General features: G+C 37.0%; 1 protein-coding gene across 1 annotated transcript in view; it reads right to left on the reverse strand.

Moving 5' to 3' along the window:
* Positions 1-23,635, reverse strand: part of LOC145986547 (28S rRNA (cytosine-C(5))-methyltransferase-like) — a 47,264-nt gene that overhangs the window by 14,728 nt on the left and 8,901 nt on the right. The window contains exons 2-3 of the mRNA XM_083120676.1: positions 16,929-17,178; positions 4,229-4,491 (exon numbers count right to left, since the gene is read on the reverse strand). Coding sequence (XP_082976802.1) covers positions 4,229-4,491; positions 16,929-17,178 — 513 coding nt within the window. The remainder of the gene's footprint in view (positions 1-4,228; positions 4,492-16,928; positions 17,179-23,635) is intronic.

Here is a 23,635-nt window from a genome sequence, read left to right on the forward strand (position 1 = left end):
CTTGACCTATCTCGGTCAGCTTGGATCGGAGGACAGATCTCCTGCAACGGATGCTGTAAGAGATTGGATTGCCGGGCAAGCTAGTGCCTTGGTGTCCAAATTACAAGTAAAAAGGGTAGTTTGTACTGGATGTTATTTTGAAGTAATTACGGTGCACCGAGCAGCCTAGTGCCTTGTGAAATGTACACGTCGGGTGACCTCGCGCCTGTTAAGACATTCCTTGGGGTAACGCGAGTCTACCTTGTGACAAGCGTACTCCCGATGTAATTAATGAAATGTAAAGCATCCAGGAACAAACAATAGAGAGTTCCTACATCAAAATTAGAGTTTTCGGCCTGACATTTAAAGAAATGAACATTCGGATACGACTTGTATATACTTCAAATTTTACGTTAATTAAACTTTAGAAAATATCCAAAAATTTCTGTTTTTAATTTCACAGTTGCTGGACAAGGTAATTTATCCCCCTGATCAAAAAGGTTTCATAAAAGTTACCCGTTGTCTCTAAGTTAATTATATAATTATGTTGACTTGTTGCAACCCACATGCATTGTCATACAAAGAAAGATACCCCTAGACAAATCAGAACTGAGTATGAAGTGCATCGAACCTCGAGTGCGGAGGTAAAGTGTGGGGGGTGCCGAGACTAGTAACAATGGAGGAGGAAGAGGCAGATTCATATGAACCAAAAATTATAATTTACCTCAAAATGACAAAAAATGTATTTACTTGTTTAAATGTTTGATTCTTGGAAAGGTTTGTTAAGAAGTTGAGACAGGATTTAAGTCCACTTGATGCACAGTAAGGCTAATCGGGACTGAATCTACGGTTTAAAGTAGGATGCGAACCACTATGTGCTTTCACTGGGTATCAAACCCGGGACCCATCAATTACAAGGCAACGACACATCACTGCGCCATCGGGGAGGCATAGTTTGTTAAAAACTATCTTCTTCTTTCGTCTTCACGAAATTGAGAAAAATAATATGCGACTCAAGAAATCGTACAGTTTGTGAAGATAATTAATTTTAACACGTTGCGTATTTTAGGCTGCCTCAACAGTAGAATAGTTATTTGCTACGAATAATACTATTTGCCCTGAGATATGATAATCTACATATGCATCCCGCCACCATTATATTTATTTTAGTGTGTACTGTGCTCTGATTTAGGACCACTTGTAACTGTTTGCATATATTCGGTTTACCACCGCACAAGCGGTCATTCTTCAGTCTGGTCCAGTGACGTGCACTGAGGAGTAGCTAGTCTAGCAGAGATAGATCAATCAATCTCACATCTCGAATTATATTCAAATCACAATATTTATTGTCTTGTTAAAGCCACCACAGCTCATATGCAACACCTTCTTTTCCACGTACTTCTCGTCCATCGGTGTTCTCTGGATACCCTAGCTCGCTCTTCTTCAGCCAGGCCAGTTTCCAGGTAGAAACGGCCGGCCCAAGGAAAAGGAAGATTTCTAACTCTACCACGCCCCCGCTGCAATGGTTGAAAGCCCAGGCTTTCAGGTCCCCCAGTCTATCTCCTATAGGACAGATAGGGGATTGGTTTCTCATAATTTTTTTGTAAATCCTCTAAAGAACACAGGGTAAAATTTTCTGCAGTACTTATGATCTCTGTATTTACACAACCTTTTAAACGTTGTACAATATGTGTGTATGTATAATATGGGATGTAGTTTTATTATTTATAAAATGGGAACATGTTATGTGCAGACAATAATGTTATGCTTTCTTTCTTTTTTTTCTTTTTCAAATATGGAATATATAATGATTAAATTACAAATATGTGCTCAGGCTCTCTCCGACTCTCGTTTTAGTAGTGTTTTATTTAAATATACTACTCTTTGTCTCTAACAGTCATAAATACGGATGTATTTATTTGGGCAAGAGAACGCGTGTTCATATTGTTGTTGGTTTGATTTATTTTACTTCGCTTTTCTGCCACATTTGGTTATCGCGAAAATGAGGAGTGAGTGATGATATAATGAAATTGGTGAAGGGACCTCATATGAACAATCCAGGCCAGGATTCGAACCCGTGATGAGTGCGCATTCTTGTCCTATGTGTTGCAGTGAATAATGAAATAATTTGGAATGAAAAATGTATCTCAGAACTCAAAAAGTCAAATGAATATCATTGAAGAAACTACAAAAAAGTGTGTTGTGTTTTGTTTCCTGTCACCAAATCAACCAAGCGCGGGGGAGCGGTTATCACAGCGCGCTACGACACCAGGAGTTCCGGGTTCGAACCCCGACCCGGGCATGGGCGTTCCCTGTGCTCGTCCCTTCATCAGTTTCATCGTATCATCTTCACAATTAACCAAATGTGACAAAAAAGCGACGCTAAGTAACAAAAATGAAATCAAATCATTGATTGATTGCTCAAATTGGATTATTTTACTTCGCTTTTCCGCCACCTTTGGTGCAACAAAATAGATGAAGGAACACACACAAAGAACACAAATGGCCAATCCGAGATTCGAACCCAGGATCTCTGGCTTAGAGTCAAATCAAATAGTTTTTTATTTTCGAATGTGGGTGGGGGTTACGTGTACTTTTTTCTAGTACTCATTCATAATTTTGCAATCTTTTCCTGTTATTGACATTCTTCTTTTTTGAAGGAATACTGGCCCTAACCCCCCTGAAACATCTGACATGTTGGATTAATGGAAGTTCAGAGACCAAAATCTGTAACAATTTTCAAACTTTTTTTTTGAAGGATTACAAAAATACAAGGAGACAATGTTGAAACGAGCGAGCTAGAATTTTCATACATTTGGAATTCTGAAAGTTGAGTGAAACAGGATTTATTCTCGGAATCGTAGCCCAACCGCGACCCCTCCGTTTTCACTTCTGCTGTCCTCTTTCCAGTATTGTTCCTGCGTCACGAGGAATATAGACTAAAGATTCCCTTATGATTGTCCCAAAATTCCATTTCCAGCTTTTAAATTCCCCATCCGATAAAGTCGAAAATAAATCCCCCTTGATAGGAGTTCAAAATTCTAGTACCTCCAGATTCGTAGCGCATTACGTTTGCTATTGAGGTTACAATCCATGCACCAGGCTAAGTTTTCAAAGAGAATAAATGGTTCCACACTTTTCAAAATTCCAAAAATTAAGTTTTAAGGTCAAACAACAAAAACTTTATGACTAAAATTTCCATTTAAATTTTAGAGCTTTTTCTTGAAGGTATCTTAAAATTTAATAACAAAGTATAATAATTGGGCATTTCAGTACACACTGTATGAAACGTAAAAAAAAACAAAAAAAAAAGCCTTTATGCTGGATATTCACTCATAATAATAATAATAATAATTATTATTATTATTATTATTTTGGAATAAAATTGTTTTATTATTATGAAATTTTAATTATTATTGTATAATTCTTGTTATTATTTATATTATTCAAATTTCTGGCGACGCCAATGGGAACAATTATGGATGAACCCACCCCCCCGAAAATTTTTCCTGCCTACGGCCATGAGGAGGGGTGTGACTCACACCAACCCCAACCCCCCCCCCCCCTTGAGCACCCCACTGACTGCTACCCCAAGTGTCGACGTCACCGCACGTCACTGGTCTGGTCACAAACTACTAAAGCTGGAAATATTGTTTGGATGCAATGGCAATACCCAACCCTGCCTGCTGATGACCTGCGAGAGGTGGAAAGGCCGCTCCCTCAAAATGCCGAGAAACATTGAAGTACTCGGTTCCTACACTGAAATTCATTATACAACTCCCACCCTCCCCTCCACCATCCCCATCCAACAGCTCACTGTTTTCAATGAGTCTGGTGAGAGAACTGCTTCGATTTAAGACCCACAAAAAAACAGTTTCAAACCCCACATGGCAAAATTGAAATCCATGATTTTTTTTTTAATGCAGTTTATAACAATCCCAGAATTGCTTATATGTTAATGTAACTTCACTTTTATTCATTGAATTCTTGCATGAAATTATGATGATGTTCTAAATTAACTTGTTACGCTATGTTCCCCTATTGAATTTTATTTTGTATACATTATCTCTGTATTTGCTTTCTTCTATAATCTTGCAATAAAATTCCCTTTATGAAATATGAATTGTAGATTAAAATTATATACTCCTCCTAGTATAAATTTCATTTTACTTATGTTCTTTTCTGTACTTGTGCAACTACAATATGTAATACAGGATAGGGCATATATGTTATTAAATAAATATCTTACCTTATCTTGCAAAAGAATACAGGAATCCTCATATAATTTATAATTGTGGAAGTCAGTCCCAGGTGGGAACACCAATACATCTTGAATGTGATAATCTTGAACAAATTGCCTTTCTCCGAGGCTTTTTACCACTTTGATAAACTTTCGATAATCTTGCTTATAGGTCACTAACTGCCATCCATCATATTGCAAATGCTCAATTGTCTTTTCCACTGTAATTTTTAATGTGTTCACACGGGCATACCGTGGTTTGTAAAGTGAAACTGAAAAAAAAGATGCTCCTAAATTAGATAATTCATGCTAGGATGGATTTCTTGTTTGCATATTAATAGTATTATTGTTTTTAATTTATCTTACAAGTATACCGAAATTACAAGCCGAATGATACCAGAGGTGGCCATTCTTTTTTCAGTCTTTTGATATAAAGCCTGGAAAAAACTACTAGGTACACAGTATAGTTGATTGTTTAGGGACTTATATTTTCATTCTTGATGAGAAGAAAGTATCGTAATATACTAGGGATACAAATGCTATTTGGCTCAGTGTTTTGCAATTGGGTCATTCCACACCAAATCAACAAAAAGGTGTCATTTCTGACCTGACCATCTCGAAATTTTCTGAAACTCTACTATTTTATAGTCTTCATGAATATATGAAATCCTGAGAAATTGTAGCTTCCTGTGTGGCGTAGTTATGGAGGCTTGAAAATACAAAAAATTGTCGATTTTTAACCTGCGCCCGAGACTTTCATGGATAATTGCTCTTACCCTAATTGACGTAGACAGCTGGTTGTAGTCTTGTTTGAAAGGACATGAAATAAGCTTTCGAATGGTGTATCACATCACTATAGTTAGAATAAAATCTTTTCAAGGTCATCAACTTTGACTTTGGACCTTGAACTTTAAAAGATGCATATCTGGGATTTCGTTGGAACTGAAATATATTGTTAACACAAAGTTACACTATAACATAACCGAATTTGAAGTTGGGACGATTATGGGATAATTAAATAAAAATAATTTAATTAGTATTGGTGTATTTTTTTCTGCCGGTCATTTCTAGTGGGAGTTTGCAACACTGCAGTATTGCATTGCAGACTTGCTAATGTGCAATACTTCTGCAACTAGAAAGTGAAAAATGTGTGCAGGACTCTTGTTTGAAACAATTGTGGTAGAATCATGGCATCATCCAGATTAGAAAGCCTTGAAGATTTTGAGATCTGTGGAAACCTTGACAGTCCATATTTTGAAATTAATAAGTATCACCTGGAAATTAACACCAAAGCAGGAACAAACAGTGGATATCCACAGACAGATCAACACTTGAAACATCAATGAAGCCTGCAGAATTCATAGAAATTCTAGTCGAAAAAATGCGTACCTGATCGGAAATTCTTTCATGCCAACAAGCTTAATTTCTCAAGCATTTAAAAGAAACAGTTCTCAATAGGCACTACATTGTACTTTTGTGATTCTGTAGAAAATTACTCCTGTGTGTTGCAAGATGTCTCACAAGGTTTTCACTGGAATAATGGTCAAGCAACAACAATACATCCATTCACTATTTATTATTTTTATTATTATTATGGAAATCCCAATTCTTTGACAGCCATAACTGAAAATTTGGTTACCATATTAGATAGCATGATACAGCATTAGTTCACTTACTCCAGAAAGTACTTATTACATTTTTGAAGGATAAATTTGGTTCTGACAACTGGGCCAAGATATTTTACTTTTCTGATGAAGCAGCAGCACACTACAAAAATCGCAAAAATTTCATCAATGTTGCCTACCATGAGGATGATTTTTCTATGTTGTGACCGATTTCCATTCCAGGAATCCAAAAGGTTCATGCAGTACTTCGTTTTACAAAAGATGACATACATATGAAACGTTATTCTGCATGTGATGAATTTACAGAACATCGTTTCATTACATGTTCAAATGCCTTAGAATTTACAGATATTACTGGATATTTTACTTGTGAATATAATAACAATTGGTGGCTAGTGTGTGTTCAGTAAGTGTCTGAAGACACCAGTGATTTACAAATTTACTTTCTTCAACCTCATGGACCATCAGGATCATTTTTGTCCCCATTTGGTCCAACTGGACATTTGTTGGGTCCCAACATGCAATGTTCTAAACAAAGTAGACCCTTCCACTGCTACAAGAAGAATGTACACTTTAACAACGCACACAAGCCAGCTTGCCATGCAAGGACTGGATGAATGAATACTAAAGAACAACCTGTGAACTATGGTGCATGTAAGTTACTTCTCAGGAAACAAACATTCTTGCCAATTTTTCACTACTGTAGATAATCATATTATTCTTAAATGTAAATAACAACAGTGTTGCAAACTACCACTAGAAATGACCAGCTGAAAAAATACACTTACTAATTAAATTGTTTTTCTTTAATTATCCCAACTTCAAATTCAGTTATGTTAAAGCTTAACCTTGTGTTAACAATATATTTCAGTTCCAACGAAATCCCAAATATGCATCTTTTAAAGTTCAAGGTCCAAAGTCAAAGTGGATGACCATGAAAATATTTTATTCTAAATATAGTGATGTGATACACCATTTGAAAGCTTATTTCATGTCCTTTCAAACAAGACTACAACCAGCTCTCTATGCCAATTAGGGTAAGAGCAATTATCCATGAAAGTCTCGGGTGCAGACTAAAAATCAACAATTTTTTGTATTTTCAAGCCCCCAAAACTCCATAACTACGCCACACAGGAAGCTACAATTTCTCAGGATTTCATATCTTCATGAAGACTATAAAATAGTAGAGTTTCTGAGATGGTTGGGTTGTGGACTTTGTTGATTTGGCATGGAATGACCCAATTGTATTTTCATTGTATTCTTCTTATTTGTAGCAGCTGGTTGCTACGTCACTATTAATGAAAACAACTGAATAATGTACCTTATGCATATTGCAATGTTTTAGCTACAAGATTTAATCATGCAATAAAGGTGGCCGAGGTGGCTGTCGGTAACGCGTCTGACTACCATGCTAAAGGTCTCGGGTTCGATCCCTGGCCGGTTCAAATCCGGGAACTTTTCTAATGTTTGAAGCAGCCCCAGCGCCCACCCAGTGTCGAACGACATGGGTACCTGGTACACTGGGGGGGTAAAGGCAGTGAGGGGCGTGATGCTGATCACATGACCCCCACTCACGACCGGATCAAGAAAGTGTGGGACGTTACCTCCACACCCCCTATACGCCTTCATGGCGTGGTGCTAAGCACAGGGGAGCACTTTACCTTTTTTTTCTTCTTTTTTTTCAATAAAGGTCTCCCTGATGGAATAGTGGTAATCTCATCACATTGTAATCAAGGGGTCCTGAGGCCAATATGCAGCAGAAGGACATAGTGGTTTGGATTCCACATGAAGGCCTGAATAGCCTTTCTGTGCATAAAGTGGGCCACAAATTCAAAAACAACATTTTATCCAGTAATGGTCCAAAGGAAGAAAATTTATGATATCCCATGTGTTATAATATATACACCGTGTTTCAAAATGATTTGAACGATTTCTAGTCATTATATTTTATTCATAAATTGTCAATACAAGATACAATTTCACACATATGTAATGTAACTGCCCAAGTTTAGGTGCCCATGGTTATCACGAAGTTAACTTACAAATACTGATTGTGGGCACTCTGCACATGTCAATGCGGTGAACTAACTCCAGCCAGACACATGTAAGCATGTTCTCATGAATGTTTTGCACCACAGCTCTAATATGATAAGAGTTTTTTGCTTGTGGATTTTTATGAAATCGGGTACGAAACTGATGTTGCTCTCGCAACCAACCTACTCTCGTGAAATTGTAAGATGCAAAATGCTATCTCTTCACCACTGCAGCCATTTTACAACTGGTCACCCTGGCACCTTGTTGCAGAATTTAGAACTACTGGGACTTAAGGGTGTGTTCAAATGTATTTCATGGGATATTCAATCGGTGATTATATTGTATTGCCCATGGAATGTGTTTTTATCGTTCAAATCATTTTGAAACATGCTGTACAGTGGAATCCCAATTTCACCTTCTCACATTATACATTCAATTCTCATGGTCCCAATGGACCAATACATGTTACATTCAATTCTCATGGTCCCAATGGACCAATACATGTTCAAATGTATTTCATGGGATATTCAATCGGTGATTATATTGTATTGCTCATGGAATGTGTTTTTATCGTTCAAATCATTTTGAAACATGCTGTACAGTGGAATCCCAATTCCACCTTCTCACATTATACATTCAATTCTCATGGTCCCAATGGAGCACAATGATAAAAAAATTCTTGGATTTTACATCTTTCTGCATTTTAAGTTTTTATATCCTGGTTTACTGAAAAATACAAAATCAAAGTTCCTCTGTGTACACATGTGGGAACATTTACATGTGCTTTATTTATATTTCTGTGGCATATCTTTTTTTGCACACAAAATTTCAAATGCCTCAAAGATTTGCCATCAATCAAGTTCAAATTTTGTATACAAACAGTGGTACCTCCAAAAAGGAGGGGGGGGGGGGGTTGGTGAGGGTTATAACCCCTCTTTGTACCAGTATTCTTTTAAAAAAAAATGCCAAAGGCAGGAAAAGATGGCAAAATGATAACAGACTACTAAAACAGTATTCACACCACCACCTCTTTTGAAAATCCTGGGCATGTCACATTGTACAAAGAAAGGTAAGTGCCAGAAATACTTCTCTACCAAGAAGAGAAAAACTCTCGCGTTGTAGAATTTTGAACCCCAAGGGAGCCAAGAGAGCATGGATGATGCAATCAGCATTTTGCCATGTAATCCAGCCCCTGCATTGCCGAAATGTGCACTGTTCACCAACACCTTTATTCAGTGCCAAGTGCTTGCATCATCAAGAAGAAAAAACCTACAGTGAAAGAAGATATGCAATATTTAATATTGTTTAATTTTCTTGACAATGAAACGGGGAGGGAGTTATGTAGATGGGGGTAATTGGGCAAAACCAAAGGGGTACATTTTCACTTGCTGTGATTGCAAGAGGAGTTTGCAAGTTGGCTACGGTCTTTTTCTTCTTGGAAGAACTAAGTGTTCATATATTCTTTTTATTACATCAAATACGATGGCACAAAGCATCATACATACACCGGGAGTCCTGCAAACTATAGAAATGTAGAGAGGACTATATATATATATATATATATATATATATATATATATATATAACTCTTCTTGATTCCATTTTTGTCAGTGTGTTACTTCAGCACTACGAATGTTCTAAAGAGGCTGCTTTGCTGCCTGTATGCTTGCAACCCAACAACATATATTCCTTATGGAGAAACAACTTCAGCTTCAAGTTCCTGCTGATCAAATGGAAGTTTTGACTATTCCCACCACAAACACAAATCTTCAATTTATTCACTTTCCGTTCATGTGTTTTTCTATGGAATCAGAAGTTTGATATTCATAAGAGAACAAGTAAAATAATACTCTCATAAGTGTAATGATAAGTTTCACTCCCTCCTACCACCATCCAGTGCACAGACTTCTACTCCAACTCGACGCAGGGAAAAGTCGGTGCAGGGTGGGAGAAGCTTTGTCTTTCCAGAACCCCATGTTTGGCTTGACACTGAAACAGTTCCTCATGACCTTAGAAATGAGTGTGCACCTCACCAAAACATTTAGTGATCTTCTCAGGAAAAGGTGAATTTGTTTAGTGTAGTAAACAAGGACTATGTGGACATACTTTGATATAAGTTGATTTAAGTTCCAATAAAGTATAGAAAATGATGTAACCAAAATGAACGTAATTTCTTATTTTGGCCAACAAATAAGGGAGGAGTGTAAACACGCAGATAAGGAGCAATGTTCAAAAACATTACTGCCAGGGAAAAAGGTATTTCATTTTTAATACATATACAGGGTGAACAGAAACTATAGGGACAAACTTCAGAAGGTGATTCCTGACAGGAAAAGGAACAAAAAAGTTCATAACATATGTCCGGAAACGCATATTTACCAAGGTAGATGGCACTGAAGAACAACATCATCCTCTCATAACAACACTCACAGTGTGCTTTTCATGTTGTACATTGTGTGATTAGAGCTATGTCGAAGCACCATGGTCTGTTATTCATACCAGGAACAAGCCGAGATGGTTTTTGTATACGGTCAAGTAGATGGAAATGGTCGAGAGGCTGCACGGATTTATCGAGCCACGTACCAGGACAAACAGCACTACTGCGGCCGCGGCATGTGCGTACACCAGATCTGGAGGAACATGTGCTACACGATATTGAGAACAACCCCAGTACAAGCTCCAGGCAAGTGGCCCGCCAGCATGGTGTAAGCCAAGCGACTGTATTGTGTATCCTACATGAAAACCGCTACTATCCCTATCACCTGGAACGTGTGCAGGGATTATCACCAGCGGAATTTCCTCCAAGGGAATTGTTTTGTCGCTGGTTTTTGCAATATGCCACCAGCATATTGGGTTTTCTGTCGTCAGTCCTCTTCACCGATGAAGTGACCTTTGGTAGAGATGGCATTGTCAACTTACACAATCGTCATCTGTGGGTTACAGCCAATCCTCGAGGAATGGTTGAATCGTCTCATCAGCAACGGTTCAGCATCAATGTTTGGGCAGGAATTATTGGCACCTGGACCATTTCATCTTGAACAATGCCTTAATGGACAGACGTATCTGGAATTCCTGCAGAAAACACTGCCTCTTTTGCTTCAGAATTTGCCTTTGGCAATACAACAGGTAATGTGGCTAATGCATGATGGTGAACCACCCCACTTTCGCATTATTAAAAGTGTTGTGTATGCTGAGCCAGTTCCTGATGTGCAGACCCTTATCGAGCGTGTCCGTGTAGCCTGTGACGCTATTCGGGTACAGGCTGGAACATTCGAATGAGTGAGGCAATCCATGATGCGACATGTGGACGCTTGCCTTGCATCCCATGGAGGCCACTTTGAACACCTGTTGTAACATGGATGAAAGTCATGCCATGTAATGTGTACCGGTACTAATTGCTTTATTTCAGGCTCACCGTACATTTCCGGACATATGTTGATATAAACTTTTTTGTTCCTCTACCTGTCAGGAATCACCTTCTGAAGTTTGTTCCTATAGTTTCTGTTCACCCTGTATACTTTCAAACATAACCTGGAAAAAAAATCTGGGTTTGTATTTAAAAAAAAAAATATTGAGAATGCTTGTTTACAAGTTCTACTTTGTGATCCCTTTCATTTACTTGAGATTTGACAAAATAATTCTGTACAGTTACAAATTTGAACTGAACAAATTCTCAAATCTAATGCTGAGAATTGTATTACTATAATTTTCTTATATTTATGGAATAAATGCTGCTAAAATTAACTGTGTATGAAATAATTCCACATTACTTGCAAACATTATTTTAAGCACCTATCAATTTACATGACTCTCTGCCACCATTCAAAATTGGTTGTTAACTTTCGACCTATGTTGCAGATCCCAGTATATTCACTGCTCATATTTGCAAAAAATAATAAGTTAATAACACTATATTTGGTGCATTAAATGTGCATGTTGTATATCATACATCACTTTTGTTGATGTTCTGATTATACATGAAATTAATCTTAAAGAGAATAAAGTATTATAATTATTGCAAGCATACGGTATTAAAAACCTATTAAAATCTGGCAACAATTTTCTCTACTCTAACTTATAGTTATATATTTTCTTTTTCTTGTTGGTAATATTGGTAATACATGGAACAAAAAAAATGCAGTCTTTAATATTGATAATGTACGTATCTATTGAGAGTAGTCCACTACTTTTCTACCTCCCCCAAGATAATTCTGTATAATTTACTGATTTTTATCACTACATTTTATTTTTCAAATCAGTATGTTTTGTTACTTGCTTGCATTGACATATTGAAACAGACCATGACACATTTAACTTATACATGTAAATAATGACTAGTGTATTATTTACAGGTAACCATTGTTCAAAACATCCAAAGTACGTTGGACAGCTATAGTGGAGCCCAAGTTAAGAGTTCAGTATGGGCCCTTATGGGCTTTTACTTTTGAGATCACCACCCCTAAACAAGTGTGTTTCTGTCAGAAACAAAAGTCGTTATCATTCGAAGAGAAAATAATAAATAAGCAAAAACCAGAGGAAATGTAAGGCTTTGATGGTTTACACCTTCTCTTGCAATTCGGGCCATCAAAACAAGACGTTTTCCTTTCTTGTGTTTACCGCGATTTGGGGAGTTAAAACTAACAGCCGTCCGACGGTTGCCACTTGCTCCAAACACGTGTTGGGAAGAGGGAAGGGGGCGGGGAATGGCCAGGCAAAAGTTCGTGAATAGGCTCCTGTCGGGGGTCAAGTGGTTTGTTGTTTGCGTGCGCGCTTTCTCATTTTGGGTATTTCTTGAAGGAATTTATTATGGCCGAGTCTGCTGCCACGCACGTGTCAGCAGTAAGAATAAGCGTCAAATTTGCTGCTGCCACGTAATTCGTCTGCTAAAATGATGTTACAAATCTTAAGAACAGATTAAGACAAGATAAATGCAAGTATATGATTAGTGGGTATGAATGTACGGGTAATTTAGAACCTTTATCTTTAGAAAGCATTTAGCGATATTATTTTAATGCTAACAGAACTTAACCTAACTACGAGAGCATTTAGGTTTATTATTAGAAGAATGCTGAGGGACTTAATCTTAAAACATTTTTGTAAAAGTAATCGCTACAACTTAACAGTATGTGTTTAGAACCTTTATCTTTAGAAAGCATTTAGGTTTATTATTAGAAGAATGCTGAGGGACCTAATCTTAAAACATTTTTGTAAAAGTAATCGCTACAACTTAACAGTATGTGTTACAGACGTAATTGCATACATAGCATGATGAAATCAGGATAAAACAAAGACCGAGTTTACTGCCACGCGCATCTTTTTTGAGGTTCCAGCAGAAAAAGAACGTGGCAGCAGACACTGCCATTTATTATTATAATTATTCTACAACAGCAAAATGGCAAGGGGTGGTATTATACATCAAAAAAGTGTCCAGAGTCTTACAAGTAAAGAGAGACAAATTGTAATAAACATAAATATACTTCAAGCAGAAACATCCCGGTAAAAGTGTTAGTTGGACTGCAAGCGAAAATGCTGAAACGACTGGAATTTCGTTCAAAACTGTTTACAAAATTAATAGCGAAGCGATTAAAGGTCCTTTTGCAACACCAAACGAGCAGAAAAAAACGTCAAGAGGTAACGACTTCGAATATAACTTTAATACGAGGCGATGTGCGGCGAAACTTCGCAGGCACATTGTATATAATACATTGCCGGATTTTTTCGGGAGGAGGTTCACTTGCCCCTCCCAAAATGATGACTAAGTATTATGAAAAGTATTGAGAGCGTTATATTAAAAGATAAAAAAAATGAACGAGCCATTTTTCCTAGATATTTAAAAGAATGTCAGTCTCCTTTCTGTAATTATCCTTCATATGAGTAAAAAAACAATAAAACTCCTTTTATTTCACACCTCTACTAATAATTGATTGATTGAGTTTTAAGTCCAATTTTATGGGCAGATAGGTTAGTTGGGACTGAACCTACAGTTTTATGTGAGATACGAAGTACTATGTGCCTCCAGCAGGTATCGAACCCTGGATCACTTGATTTTAATGCGACTACGGAAATTCTGCTAATGCTATCCCCTTATAATCGAAGGGCCCTGGGTTCGTTTCCTGGCGGAGGTACATTCTAGGATGAATTATACATTGAAGGCTCAGTTCCGATTAGTTCATCTGACCACAAATTACACCTAGAACGAACCCTTGCAATTATATTGATGTGAATGACGTGACGTGTCCAATGGGCGTATATGCTGGTCATAACCCCCCCCCCCCCTTCCTTGGATAAGTATTCCTAAAAGAAGAGGGTCAACAGCAGGAGAAGATGGCATATGAGGACCAGCTACTAAAAAGTATACGTACTACCCCCCTCCCCCTTCGAAAACACTGGGCACAACACTGATATAAGGGCACTCTTTGATGTGTCGAATAAGTTGCAAATCTGCACATTATATTTCCAATATTACGTAATGCTTACAGCATATTCTGTGCACGTCCCAGAAAAAAATAATCTAGACCCGCCTATGACTGTCGAGCTGCTACTGTGCAAAACGAATAGAGGGACAAAACAATAAAGACACAAGACTTTCTGTGCGGTCTTACGAGTTGTTTGCGAGCACTTACAGGTCGGGGGGAGAGATTTGCTTTGGTGCATGCCGGTAATGAACACGGTTTTGTCTCAAACAAGACAGTGTGCCGATAAATGTGAAACAGGCCTCCCCGATGGCACAGTGGTAACGTCCTGGTTTGATACCCTTTGGAGGCATATAGTGGTTCGGATCCCAGTTTAAACTGTAGGTCCAGTCCCGATTAGCCTTTCTGTGCAAAAGGTGGACTTAAAGGGAAAAACACGGTCTACGTACACGATGAAATGGACAGCAAGACGTATGACAAGTATATTCGGGAACAGTTATTTGCAAATCTCCCTCCATGGACCGTCATTACTCTGTACCACAGCCGCATGAAAGAACAGCTTCCCATCAAATCATGGTGAAAGGATTTGTATTCTTGTATTGAACAGTACCCGTTCCGTTAATCACTAACTTTTGTTGCGGCGTGTACTACAGCAGAAGTTCGATGCACGCCGGAGCTTTCTTCCACTGCGCACCATGCGGCAACACTGTCCCCATAAGCCCCATACTGAACTCTTAAGTTGGGCTCACCAATACTTTGGCTTGATGCACAATACAGAAGTCTGCATCCTCCCACTGTGAACACACTGGATGCATAAATGCTTATTTTCCCATATTTTAGCCATTTTCTAATTTCTTTGATATGGATGGTGAAAAATGTGAAGACAATCTGATATAAAGAATAACGAAATCATTGCAAATTTTGAAATGGTCTACTTATATTAGTTAAGGTCTTTTTGTACACTGTGGCATGTCCTCATTTTCCAGCAACCTCAGAAGACATACAAGAATGTGATGTACAGGGTGGGCCAAAAGTCATGATCAGATATTATTACTATTGTGAGAGAAAATGTAATCAATGCAGAAACTGTACTGAACTGAACAAGACACATTAAAGAGTGAAATAAGGCAAGAAAAAACCGTAAGACTACGGAAGTGATCATTCTGAAGATGCAGAAATCTTTTCAAGTACTCAATGGAGTTCATACAGATTATGCTAAAATGTTCTTGTATGAAGGACCACAATCAGTTGTCACATGCTCTAATGTCTGGGCTTCTGGGAGAACAGGTGAGAAGTCCGCCATTGTTATCACACAAACACACGGCTGGAAATCAAGCACATAATGCACGCCACCACAAAACTGCAACATTCGGATGAACCTCTATTGGAAAAGCTGACTCCTAACCACAGTATTGCAACTGACTGACTACTATCGGAACACAGAAAAATTATTACCACACAAGCTATGTGAGGAAGATTAACATGTCTCTCAACCCATGACAATTTTTTACATCAATTTAACTTGTGAGTATTACATTCATGCACTATAAATATCTGATAGTGACTTTTGGCTTTCAATGCAGATGTGGGTGTCAGCAGGTGACAAATTACTGGCAACTCATCCTGCGACATTACACTCTATTGTCAGAATTATGTATAGGAACTGATGTTCGAGAAAGAGGAATATAAGGAAAGATTTTGGAGGGAAAAGGAGGACTTCGGGGTCAGCCATAATAGGATCTTTCTCTGTTTTTTTCTGGGAAGAAAGGTTCTGGTACTATTCAAGTTTGTTACTGTGACAAGGTATATGCAATGTTTAGCATAAAATGTTTAGATTTCCCTTTTAACTACAAAAGGTGTCGGTGTGGTGTACCATTGCAAACCACCACAAAAAAACACTGATCTTTCTGTATATACTTCCCTGCTGTAAATCTTGTTTGCACCTTTCTATGTCACCTGTTTAGCTAATACTGAACAACAGATTGAGTGATAAATTTTGTGTACACAGTATTTATTATTACAAGATCACATCCTTAACAAATCAGTTGTACGAAAACTAATAAAAAATGTACACTAGTGCAAGGTTATACTAGCAAACCACTACATACCCTGGACATTCTTGTAAATATTTACAATAACTTACATTTACAAAGACTACATGGAATGCTGATTGATTATTCCTAGCAGAATAGGAATAATGATGAGATCAGTCCAGTCACTTGTATGCAAAAGAACTTTTACAGCAGCAATCTAATCAGATTTTAGGTTCAAACTACTCTTATGCGTTCTCAGTTGTAGTTCTTCCTCCTTATCCTCGTGGTAAGCTTTGTATGCATACATAAATATTATAACATGTACCACAACAACAGCTGACACAACACCCCACACAGAACTGGTGAAACTCTCAACATGAAACTCGTGCAACAAAATATATTTAGTTCCTGAAAATGCAATAAATGGGAATGTAAACATTGCCATGCTGTACAGAAAGAGGGTCAGCAAGACCCTAATAGTTTCCATGTTTCCTTCTCCAGTGGCAATATCGGTTGTCCCGTCCGAATCCATCACTATGAACTATGCACGTTGACAGGCGAAAACTGGAAGGAAAAGAAGAAAATAGAAACAAGAAATAATTACCTTTAGTTTTCTCTTCCCCTCTATTTTTCAGTACTTTCTGGAGTGAGCTATCTGCAAGAATAGTTTGAATGGGTAAACTGCTTCCTGCCAAACTTTTTTTACCCCATACTAATTCTGAAATCAGAACTCTGGCTAGCCATTCATCTAACTTTGCATTATTCTCTAATAAACTGCTCTCTGCAATTATTTCATCCAATTCTGCTCCATGTTGAAGTGTGTTAGATGCTATGCCCAAAAGGCCCTTCAAATTCTGAAAAGGAAAAGCAGAACGGAAGTCCAGGTTCGTAATCTGTAGTTTTTGGAATTGGTAGAACATATCATGACTTAAAAGATACTTTCATTCCTAGTGTCAATGGCACTGTAGAAAGAGGTAATGTCTCACATGAAAATAAATTTTGTCAAAATGTAGGAGCATAAAATTCTCATTATCTTATGTGATTATCAAGCAAAAATCTGATAAATTAATAAGCTATCGTTGCAATGGAATACACATATATTAACATTGGTACATATTCTCCCAGTGTTCAAATAACATTAGGTAAGATAATGATAAATTCACGTTGAATTAAGAAATATATCTATTTTCTTGAAAAGAAAGCAGTCTTTGGTGAACCAAGTGATGAGTTATTATTTTAAAAGATATCTCCAACCTTTCTTTTCTGTTCATCTTTGGTTATGTATTGGAGTAAACCCATTTCAAAATTCTTCACAAATCAAAGAAAAATGCCTACATAACTAGTGGTGCTCTTTGCCAAATGACGGGTTGGTTGATTTTATTTATTTTACTATCTTCTAACACTATTGGCTAATTGCGAAGATGAGGAACACAGCAGGACACAACACGAGTCCATAAAGGATTCTACTGGCAGTGTGTCCAGATGCCTGAAAAAGTTAAGCTACCAAATCAACTTAGAAGAGAGGTTGCCTCTGCCAAATGAATACTCTATAATGCTTGCAGAAGAAACTGCGCCCTTTACCCTTAACAAATAACAAATGCTCAATAATGTTAAGTGAGAAAATATTTACTCTGTAATGAAAAATTCAAACAATATTTTATCAAATACATCAGCATCACTATTGAATTTCAGTTTATCATTTTAAAAAAATGCATGGAGATTGCTTCCATTCCTAACACACACACACACACACACACACACACACACACACATAAACCCCTTTTCTAGCGTGATTTCAAGACTAAATTTGATCACATGCTGCAAATAAAACCAATGCAGTGGGTAAGTGACATCTATGCTAATTATACTATTGGTGGATGCTTTATGGCAATGTTCTTAACTGAGCAACGGCAGTGATCAGAACATTACATTTTAAATGTAGCTTCACTACAGCTACAGCTATTCTTAAAAAATCTAGCTTCGCTACAGCTACATTTACCAAAATGTAGCTCGCTATGCTACTCCTGTTCGCTACTCACTACTTTGCTACTTTTGGACTACTTCTGCATATGGATATTCAAAACAAGCCCCTAGATTCTGTTATTTAATATCATGTTTCCCGTCATTCGATAATTTTCATAGCAGTGTTACTTGAATTACTTATTTTTACTATAATGTTTGAAAATAACATATGTAAGTGGCATATCAATTCAAATTTGATATAATGAGTATTGCAATTAGGGTGTTACCCAAATTAATTACTACAATTATTTGGCAAAATTATTTATGTTTACATATCAACATATTTTTATTGAGAATAAATATTTCATTTTTAATAGAATGATATGAAGGCAGTATTGAATGAAAATTATATCTCACTGACTCTTTCAAGGATGATAATTGTCGTGAACATGATGGATAACCAGATTTTCTGAATATCTGCATAACTAAGACTGATATTCATCATTAAGATAAAATAATTCTTCTATAACCGACATTTTCACTAAAAGTTTATGTACAACAATTTCATATTGACCCCTGCGGACTACTTTTTAAAAATTAATTGGAATTTATCATATGTATCAAAATTAACTATAACCAGTTGTGCAAAAGGGGAATAAAAAAAAAAATTAAAATTTTTCAAATTTATCTTCTTAGCCCTTAAATGGAATGTTAGTTGGGGTGGGGGATATGTTTGCTCAAATGTTGGAGACAGCTGGGGGATGCTTCTGTGGTATAAATGAGAGAGGTGAAGTGATGCTTTTATGTATGTAAGTCTTTCTAGTTTCTGTTTCCCTGAAGACAGTGAAAATTTGTCACCTTGTAATCAAAGGACCCCCAGGTTTGATACCCGGCTGAGGCACATAGTGGCTTGGATCCAGTCTCGATTTGCTTATCTGTACATAAAGTGGGCTCAACTTTATACACAGATAACTCAACAAAAAGTGGGAAAGATGCCTAGTTGGGAGGATGGGATCCTGCTGCTCCTCCATTCCCCATACTGTTCACCATCATTCATACTCATTCTTATAATAAGCCGAAAGTGGCAGAAAGCGACTCTAGATAAGAGAATTAGTAAATAAACCATTCATCCTCATTGTCATGATTAGCGAAGTTACAGAAAAGCGACGTAAAAGTAGGAAAAATACATAAATTTGGAAAAACTGTATACGTATTAACTAATGAGATTGCTGTTTCTGCAGGGAAGTCAATAATTTGTACGTACTTTTTACAATATCATAAAATATATTGAGGAAACGTTCGTGGAAACCAGAGTGTTCTAAATGAATTGTAATTTTAAAATTTTTGAACAAATATTATGATGAAAATAATTGTAATTCCAGAAAGTCTATGTTTATCGTTCTTGTAACACTAATTTCTTGCTGATGAGATACTATGTACTGAAAATGATCAATGCTGTTAACGTACTGAGCCATTGATTGCTGGCACTATTGCTTTGTCCTTGTAGTGGAAAATGGATCCTCGTTCTTGCACTGCAAGTTGTGTTTTACACAGTAATGTCTCTTACATCATGGATATCCACAGGATTTGTTCTGGGGGTGGCGGAAACAAGGCATATTTCTCCCCAAAATAGTAATGCAGTTCAATAAAAGTAGCTGTTGGCTGGAATATATTCATATATGCCAGTTATCTGGATATTAGAATTATTAAGATACTAATGAAATTAATTATGTGGATATCTATACTGCGATATCAAGATATTTATAATCTAGATTATCCATATTTCCATGTAATAGACTTTGTCTTTATGAACCTTCTGCAAAAGTTGTTGAATTTTTTTCTACGCTGTTGCCACATCTAAAATTTAAAATTTAACCCAAAAATGCTGAGAAGAAATGTAGCTGTGGGGAAATTTTCACAACCACAGGAATTTTGGAGCTTCGCTACAGCTACACTACAATGTGCAAAATGTATCACCGCTACAGCTACAAATTTTGTATCTATTGTGACGATGCCTACAACAGGTGACGGAGGAACAGTGTGGGAGGGAGACCAGCAGTCGGTAGGTAAGCCAAGGCCCTCTCGGGCTGTAGCGCTGCGGGTTATTATTATTATTGTGAGGATGCCCTTATATCCGGTGGGGGAACACCTTTATGCTAGTGACCTTCTGTTGCCGTGTTTACCTACGAAGGCATTCACGTAAAACAATTATGCCCACTACTTGGGCAAGAAGCAACAGCATTACAATCCCTCCTCCCCAAAGCAGCCAGCAGGAAAACAGGATTTTGTCAAAATAACAGTTCTGCACTATGATTGCACACTGGTTAGTATGCAGTCCCAGTAATAGCTACAGTAGCAATGCTACTTTCGACCACTGGACAACAGCAACCCCCAAGTTCCCCTTACTGTGAGCAAAAAAAAATGAGAACAAAAAATCTACGGGTGCCCTTGATACGCACCTATTGAAAATGTTGCTGTTTAATGTACAAATCTCAAAATTATCCGCACCAGGGTCTCTGGCATACCGTACTTGATGGCCAAAAAATTCTGTTACAGTAGCAGTGACAGACAAAATGTAAAATAAATAAATAAATAGGTAAAGACTAGATCTAGCTCGTATCACCAGTTGGTAGAGAAGTGGCAATGTATGCCAGAGAGCCAGGTTTGAGTCCTGGAGGAACATGCATTCTTTGCTAGTACATTAGATAATATACAGCTACACGCTGGGAGAAACTAAGTCCTGTTCACATTAATATGAAGGTCCTCTGTTCTTTTTAGCTCTTCATAGATGTGTTCTAGCAAAATAATGAATGGTTTTGTGTGGCACTAATATCACCATGGCATCGTTGCTCATAGTAATTTTAAGTTTTTTGTTAGTAGGCTTAATGCTCTTTGAAGTTTCATGTTTGTGTGTGTGTGTTCACACAATATTTTGTTTTAAAACTGCTTCAGGATACGAAGTGCTGGTCACGCAGATACTGACAAGTTCATGTGTATTCTTCTCATCACTGCTACAGCATAGCAGAAAATGCAAATACTTGGTGTGTATGCATATTTCTTGAAGATGTTTTTATTTTAGATGCAATTGGTGTTATTTGGTTAGAAGTGTCAGGTTTGATACTAATAGTCATTTTACGTTTTTGTTAGGTTTAATACTGTTAGAATTTCTGTGTGTATATAATGATTTGTTTAAAGTGATGAAACTGCTCCAAGATACAAGGCAAAAACAAATGCTGGTCACACTTACGAGGTAAATATCTTGATTATTTGTAGTTAGCAGACTTTGAAATAAATTTTATATTAGCTTAGATACACGCAGTATTTATTTTCAGGAGGGGCTGGAATTGTAACATAGTTGGATAGTGCATATCTGCTTTTTTGGGGAGGCGGTATACACAATAAGATATTTCGAATATTAAAAACTTTCTATTCTCCAAAATGACAATGGGTGGTCATTTTAAGGGGGGTTGTATTTACAACTGTTTTTTTCCGAATTCTTCACCGCTTTGGTTTGAAAATGTTCATTTTCTCAAAATTTCGGAGGGGGATGTAGCCCCTTCAGCTCCCCCCTCTGTGTACACCAGTGGTTAGACACTGAAATCGATTGATTAAATTTTTAAAATGTCGAAATTTCTGAGAATGTACTGTCGGTGACCGAGCCCCTATAATGTCATTTTAGTTCCTCATATATGCCCTTAATTTCAAAATAAGCAGAGCTTGTAAATTAGTGTTAAATTAATTTCATAGTCATGTTTTCATGCAAATCAAGTATTTTTACGTACACAGATATTTTATTTTCCACCAGGTCATTCCACGTAAAATCACCCAATTGAAAGACAAAAAGTTACTTCATAGTCATGGATTTGCTTCCAATTTTTTTTTTTTTTTTTTTTTTACTGATAGATACTTGGTCCAATATGACAAATATGTAATAGACTTGTCCAACAAATATTTTGAAAGTTACAAATTTTTGAAAATTTGAAGATTTTCAGAAATTGGGTGGACTAACGAACGCACTATGTGACACAAAACATGTCATATCTTGGACACTATGTGGAGTATTGTGATGAATTAGGTATTTTTGGAGAGGAGAAGGACAGTCCTCATAGAAAATAGCTGTGTTACCACTCTTACCTGTTCATACAGTTGAAAGAAAGTAATTTTTTGTAATTAAAAAGACACTCAACTTAGGGTAATTGTTCGATAGGAAATCCCAGGTTTTACAACAATGAAAATTGTTACACAGCATGATCAATACATGTCAAACATAATATTAAAAAATCAGAAAGGTAATATTTTTCATAGTAAAAATATCACAGGTTTCAGTATTGGGTGTATGAACCAATGTTTCCACTAGCATACAGCTATATTTTTTGACAAATGGCCCTAAGACACTCACAAATTACCACTAATATGAGTACACATAATATTGTTAGAAATGTTGAATAAGTGGAAGAAGCATTACTATGTTGTTTATCCACTTTTAGTTCACAGAAATTGTACTAAGACCAGAGTTTTGTCCAGAATGCACACTGAATTGTCCAGCACTGGTTACTTGAAAATTTTTAAGATTTTCTATATTTTTGTTGTTCTAGCCCCTATGCAGGAGTAGTTCAAAGCAGGCATTATTTTTCTAAAACTTGACTATGTTTATGTTTTATGGTGGTCATTTTTGTTTCATGACTTCATGTATTTTTGGCCTTTGCAGACAGTTGTGATAATTATGATAACTCAGCTAAGAAAAATGATAGAAAGCTGTTGTATACAACACTGTTTTCAGTACAGTGAACAAAAAATCAAAGTTTAGGATTCCTTTTAGTAGGGAAGTAATATAATATCAGAGCTATAATTTTTAAGAGGTAACATACATACCGTATTCTTGCGTCTATTAGCCGCACCCCGATTGACTTCTTCTTTTTTTTTTTTTTTTTTGCGTAAGTAGCCAATTTTAAGTAAGTATTTTAACCTTTATTTTAGCGCAATGATCTACACAGTAATACCATATCATTCAGTTTGAGTCCTCAAAGCCCTTATTCACTGTCGTTGCTGCTACTCATTCCATTTTCTCATGCTGCCAGAATCCATTCACACACTTGCTTGACAGTCGGACGTTTGATCTTTCCTGTTGCTGTAAGCTCGTGGTTTCCTGCACTAATCCAGTCATTATACAGACACTGGAACGCAGCTTTAAACGAACAAATTACACAAACGTCTAGGGGCTGCATGTCAGATGTTAGACCCCCAGCAATCACAGCTACATCCGTTTTTCAAGTGTTGTAATTTTGTCTGTATTCTGTCTGTTAGGTGCCCACGAAAGCTGTCCCACACCAGCAAACTCTTTTGCTTCAG

This window comes from Lepisma saccharinum, chromosome 4, assembly GCF_977018435.1.
Source record: "Lepisma saccharinum chromosome 4, izLepSacc3.1, whole genome shotgun sequence".
NCBI classification, from domain to species: domain Eukaryota; kingdom Metazoa; phylum Arthropoda; class Insecta; order Zygentoma; family Lepismatidae; genus Lepisma; species Lepisma saccharinum.